At 48.7% G+C, this 6282-nt stretch overlaps 1 protein-coding gene across 1 annotated transcript in view; it reads right to left on the bottom strand.

Annotated features, from left to right (window-relative positions):
• Positions 1-3896: 3896 nt before the first annotated feature.
• PTS (6-pyruvoyltetrahydropterin synthase) overlaps positions 3897-6282 on the bottom strand; it is a gene marked incomplete at its 5' end in the record, with an annotated part of 3849 nt that continues 1463 nt past the window's right edge. The window contains 4 exons of the mRNA XM_010143506.1: positions 3897-4038; positions 4566-4636; positions 4955-5011; positions 6045-6067. Coding sequence (XP_010141808.1) covers positions 3897-4038; positions 4566-4636; positions 4955-5011; positions 6045-6067 — 293 coding nt within the window. The remainder of the gene's footprint in view (positions 4039-4565; positions 4637-4954; positions 5012-6044; positions 6068-6282) is intronic.

The raw sequence follows: 6282 nt of genomic DNA, 5'->3' as shown, positions 1-6282 counted from the left end.
AGGGCCCCTAGGCTTCCTCCCGTCTCTTGTCCGTTCTCTGCAGACACCCATACCAGGCACGGCCCCTGCGAGATGCAGAACACGCCGTGAGCAGCTCGGAAAACAGCAGCCAGCACGTCAGCGCTCCGGCTCCCGGCTGGCAGCTCTGGGGCAGAGGCAGGCGTGAGCCCTCTCTCTCGGAGCCTCAGCAGTCCTCACCAGCTGCCCCCAGCTCCTTCTCTTCCGACAGCCCACAGCTCTGCTCACAGTGACTTCCCAACCTTTTAGCAGAACGAAGCTGGGGGCTCCCTGCTGCGTGATTCAACCCCTCATTCCCTCCCAAGGTCCCAAGGCACCGCAGCAGGCAGAGGTTCTTGTGAACAGCCCTGCAGCCTTGGTGGCCTTCCAGGCACGGAGCACACACGCAAAGAGGCACGTTACAGTGGCAAACTTCAGTTCAGGAACCGCCAGATGCTGCCGGACGGCTGAACTCAGAGGAACAGCTCCATGTCCCAAGCATCGTCCCTCAGCAGAAGTGATGCTGGGTTATTTATTAACTCAGCCATTGTTGGCGCCACAAGGAACTATAAATAACAGCCTCGGGAGCGGCTCCTAAGTGGCAGAACTTGCTTCAGCCCTGGCTGTTGTTTTTCACTTTCCTGATCCTTTTGTAACTGTTTCATAATTCTGCTCTGTTTCATAATGTCAGACAACGAGGGAACGCGATCGATTCCCACTCCCCTCACTGCAAAAAGCTGGGGCTGAGCTCACAGTCCTCCTCTGGTCACTGGGTTCCACGCACAGAAAAGAGAGTAAGACATTTTCTCCTCGCAATGAGGCAGAATGGGAAAATGCTCCCTAAAAACAACTAATAAAAAAGAATGGGAAAACGTTCCTTAGAAACAATTAATAAAAAAGCGCTCAGCTGCTTTCCTTTGAAAGCAGGCAGCCTCAAACTTTGCTTTGTCTGAAAAAGCACAGCTTTGTACTGCTCAAGCAAGGGAAGCGTGGCCAGCTTCCTGCACAGCTCCCCATCCGCTCCGTCCCTGCCCTGGCACCACTCCTCTTCTACGCACACTGACAACTTATTTTCCTTGTCCAGGAAGGCAGGGTCGTCCCCCTCAGTCCCTACGAAACACAACACAGCACGCTCTGGCCTTGCTGCTGTTATATTGCTATTCACACGTACGTGCGCTACAGCCGAAGTCTTGCTCTGGGATCAGCTTCGACCTTTCAGTTGCTGTCTTGGAGCCCACCATCACCGGAACAGTTCTCCTTCAAACCATCTCATCACCCAGAAACTAAGTTACAGAATCACAGAACTGTGTTGGTCAGAAAAGCCCTTTAAGAGCATCGAGCCAGTCATTAATGTGGCACTGCCAACTCACCACTAAACCACGTCCCCCAGCACCACACCTCCATGTGCTTCAAACACCTCTAGGGATGGGGACTCCACCATGTCCCCGGGCAGCCTGCACAAGGGCTTTACAACCCTTTCTGTAAAGAATCTTTTCCTAATATCAGCCTAAACCTGCCCTGGCACAGCACAGAGATGCTTCATGTTTAGTTATGCGAGTTAACTCTCTCCTTAAACACTCCTCTCTCCCTAACACGTGAATTTGGAGGCTGCTTCCTACACAGTTTTCTCTAGATGGAGCTCACGCACACCTGCAGAGATCAAGACCCCTCTATGCAGGGTAAGGGAGAGAATACACTGATTTCTTGGGATGAAGGCATTTACCATCCCAGCTCTAATTTGCTATCCCCTTCACCCAAGCCACCACCCAGTCAAGCAATTCACTTCCATCTCCCCAAATCATTTCAATTGGAAAGATCAGAATAAAGGAGATGAAGAAATCTCCAACATGCAACACAGCAAGGGATAAAAATGCCCAAGCCTGTTGTGGGACTTTGTCAGGGCTCTGACAGCCGCAGATCAGGAATTTGGGTTTTTTCTGGCCAGGCACCTGACTTCACGCTAACAACAGCAACAGGCTGTGCTGTATCAATGTCACCATTTGCTTGTTTGCTGTGGACAATGTCAACAGCTAAATCACTCTTCTGATAAAGACACCACATGGTATGTTTTAGTCTCCGTGACTCAGTGGAGACACCAAATGCTTTGTGAATCAGCAGCAGCAGCAGCAGCTATCATCCAGTGTGATTTACACACTGTAGCAAACCAGAATGACAAAACACACTAGTAAACCACAGGCCAGCAGCCAAACTGCAAACGCCCCTGGCCAGAGCCCACACCAAACAGCTGACCACTTGTGACACTGCAACAAACCTTCCGCCAATTATTCACCGAAACACTAGCTTTAAGAGGGGAAAAAACCCCAAACCCAACGCTGGAGCTCCCACGGCAGAGGTTTTGCTCTGCCAAAGAGGGACGGTCGGAATATCCCTCATTTCCTGCCTTCTCTTACCAGCACCTTTTCGAAGCTCATTCAGAAAGTTTCAGCAAAGATGGATCAAGACAGGAGACAGCACAAAACCGTTCTCATATCAAGCCATGGCAGTTCAAAAGAAAGCAATCAAAGTGGGTTTTGGAACTGTAAAAACTGCTTTCTAGCAGAACTGACAGCTACAGAAGACTTCACCCTCAGCCTGAAGTAGAGTGCAGCCAAGGTAAACTTCAAGGTATTAGGTAAACTTCATAAAACCTTCACAAACGGTGCTGATTGCTACCATTATTCAGAGAGAATTCCAAGAGAATTCATAATTCTCTTAGAAAGCAAGCGAATTATTACCCTGGATATCACTTTTGAAATTATATGCATTAAGTTATTCTTCATGGTCATACCTAATTACTCTTCAGGATGCTGCTTCCTCCAGGAAGACGAAAGAAGAGAGTTTGATCCTGTTCCTATAGAACAATAAAAAACTTCCCTAAGAGAAACATTCCTGACCTGGCTGCTTGTGCCAACAAGCTTTCAGGGGGCTCCAGGGGATATGGATCCTCAGGTCCTCCCCTGACACGTCAGCTCTCCGGGATTAGGTGGAGAATGGAGGATCCTGTAGCAGAGGTGACTCCTCAGCAAGGCGAGGACTATGTCTGTCTGTCTGTACTTGTCCTGTCCTGACATAGCACCACAGCTTATCAAAGAAGTGAGAACTTGCACTACGACGAGACAAAGTCAGCCAGAATTTTCCGGGATGAAAAGCGTTCTCTCAGCAAAGCTTCACAAGCGGCATCTCTGGAACACCAGCTGGATAACCAGTATTTAAGGGTTTATTCTTGCCTACTTCCACTTTTAACCATGCATCAGGGCACGTTCCAGCTCTGCCGTTTCCTCAGCTTCCCCTGCTGATCCTCAAGAGCACACTGCTCTCTCCAGCTCTGCCGTTTGGACGGGGAATTGCTTTGCAAACAGCTATCCTGCTCACTCCAGCTCCTCACCCAGAGACAGACGTGCCACCCACCGGATGAAATGAGCCTGTGGCACGGAAAACAGAGAGAAGAAAAAAAGAGAACCGTCTAGGTCTCATTCTCAAGAACATTTCTCTATTCGATCAAGAAGCAAAACACCACCAAAGACCAGGTCATTAAAAATCATAAATGAATGTTTAATTAGAGAAAAATCAAAGCCTTTTGTGACCGGACAGGACGTACATTTTGCCAGGCCATCTCCTCTTAGAAAGCTGCTTTATTTAACATGGCACAACTGTAAATGTCACATCAGCTTGGTCGCTTGGGTTTGCAAAACAGGAATGGCTCGAGGAAAAGCAGACATCAACAAATTCTGAGCACCTGAATTATCGACTGCTGCAAGAATTCGCGTGAAACATCAGTATTTGCCCCAGCGTACTACATAACCAATATCTAGGTGCAGGAGGTTCAGCGAGCAGGGTTGAAGTAATCGATTCATCTGATGAAGCAGCAGAGTTTCCAACCAGTCGAGCTTCAGCTTATTTCACTTCTCAGAGATTGTTTCTTCTCCTTTATAAACAACAATGTTCTGGTCTGTTTCATACACTTTGACTTTGTAAAGAATTCCCATGGGCAGGAGCTTCTTGAGGTTTTCCCAGATGAATACTGCAACGTTCTCGGTGGTGCTAAGAGTGAAACACGAGCAGATTCAGAACAGCAGCGTAAGGTCTCTGAGGAAGCTGTACCCAGAACGGGCCAAGGCGGATGCTAAGGGCCACCACAGAGCCCTGTGGGCAGCTTTCAGACAGTGACACCGGAATGAAAGCGGGGCTTGAACTGCCAGCAAACACGGATGAAGCAAGGTCTAATTAACACATCTGTCCTGTCTGTCTCCCCAGGCTGTCCACAGAGCAGGAGGCTCATGTGACAAGCGCTAGTCTGAGAAAGGCTCCTCAGGTGCGAGCAAGCGGTGCCTTTCCCGGTACGCAGGACAGCAGCTGTCCCAGCAGGGCTGCCCCCAGCCCGGCACAGCGAGGCAGGCTGCACAGCAGCAGGGCTGGAAGGCAGGCAGGGCACCCAGCTCCTGCCATGCACATGTGTTCATGGGTGTGTTACACACGCACGTATCAATGCTGCTCTTTCAGACATACGACTAAGCCTTGAAAGCTGTTCCTTCACCCTGCAGCCAATGCCAGGAGCCCCAATCACCCACCTCACAACCTCAGCAAAGTACGGCACATCCTTATCCAGGTTTTTGTGGTCAAGCGGTTCCATGATCGCCTCCTGCAGAAAGAAAACAGTGACAATCTTGTCCCAGTTGGTCAGTGGACTTAAGGTTCAAATTACCATGCACACGGGACTGAAGCAAGGCAACAGGAGGTAAAAACAGGGTAAGAGCCCTGCCTCCACTGTTAACTTCCTGGCTGGAGACATGGGGCTGCCTCATATCACCTGTTATCCCACTGCAGTCTTGAATCATTCTGTAATTTCCTCTTTATTTCCTACCATCATCAACTCACCATGTCTCCAACCTGGTAGTGGACAAATCAGTAAGCTCTAAGCAACTCTCCCAGGGAATGTGTTAGAAAATACTGCTATTACCTGCATATATTCTTTCAGATCTGTCAGGTTTATAACCATTCCTGAGACTGGGTCAATCTGCAGGGAAAACAGAGGGGAGATTAGTAACCCAGCCACAGGTCCTTATTACCAAGGCTGCCATGAGCCTGTCCAAAACCAACCGTGAATATCTGCGCGCTCAGGACATCCAAGCCACAAGAAAAATACCTTTCCACCATGTCAAGGCTTAGGACTGGGCCAGCCACTAGACAAATGACAGATGCTCTCATACACTAAGTTCCAACAGCACTCCTGTGATGTTCCCAAAGGCTTGATACAGCAGACAAACAACTCCAGAGGTTCCACTCTCTCATAAAAGCTGACACCAGGGAGGAAAAAAAATCAATGAAACATTCAGTCTTCAAGCAACAGCCATTAAACTGCTGGGCTGAACAACCGGGGACAAAAAAATCAGAGGCCAGCCTGAGAGCAGAGCATCCTTCCATCCAGAGAATGCACAGCTGCGGGAACAAAATCGGGCTGTGTAGCTCACAGCGTATTTGGAGAACGTAGAAGGAAAAGACTTTTAAAATTCAGTTTCAGATCTGAATAGAAACCCCCTTTCCTAGGAAATGCAAATCCTCAAAAAGTTGTTTCAAAAACTTCAAAGCAAAAGTGTCATCCAAACAACTCACTGCAGAATTCACACAGGATGAAGGATGAAAACCAACTGCAAAAGCAGAATTCCCTTTTATCTTTGCTACAAAATACCTTGATAATACAGCAGGCAGAATCAGTTTCTGGAAGTGCGAAGCGTCCCTGTGGCTCAGCAGTTATCCAAAGGTGCTCCACAGATCACCAGAGCCCTACATTCTGCAGTGCGGCTCTAGCAGACTAAATTACGTGCCCAGAGAATGATCACAAACCTTGGACTTAAATATGGTCACCTGCAAACCCTTGTGAGAGGGAAGGTGAACAGGACGGTGATTACCGAAAACCACCTTCTACAGCCATGTGTACAGTTTCCACAAACATCCTGGGAATCCTAGCAGTCGAGCTGGAACTTTAGTGCTGTGCAAGACATCTATTCTTCCACCCTAAGGAATGGAAACAAGATGCTGATCTCACTCACCTCTCCACGCACAGTGACGGTAACTGAAAAAAATAAAACAGCAGATCACGAGGACAGCAGGACACTATGAACCTAACAACACAGTGCACGGCTGATTGAGGCAGACAACTCTGTCATTGCTAACCCACAGGGAACGGTGCAGGCTCCCCAGCACTGAAAATCGGGACTGTTTTTAAGGGGTAGCGGCTCCACAGACAGTAACGACGGAGTCACCCAGCGCGTCGAAGAACTCATCCTC

Source organism: Buceros rhinoceros, unplaced genomic scaffold (assembly GCF_000710305.1).
Source record: "Buceros rhinoceros silvestris isolate BGI_N320 unplaced genomic scaffold, ASM71030v1 scaffold41109, whole genome shotgun sequence".
In the NCBI taxonomy this organism is placed as follows: domain Eukaryota; kingdom Metazoa; phylum Chordata; class Aves; order Bucerotiformes; family Bucerotidae; genus Buceros; species Buceros rhinoceros.
This window is presented reverse-complemented; position numbering and strand designations above follow the sequence as displayed.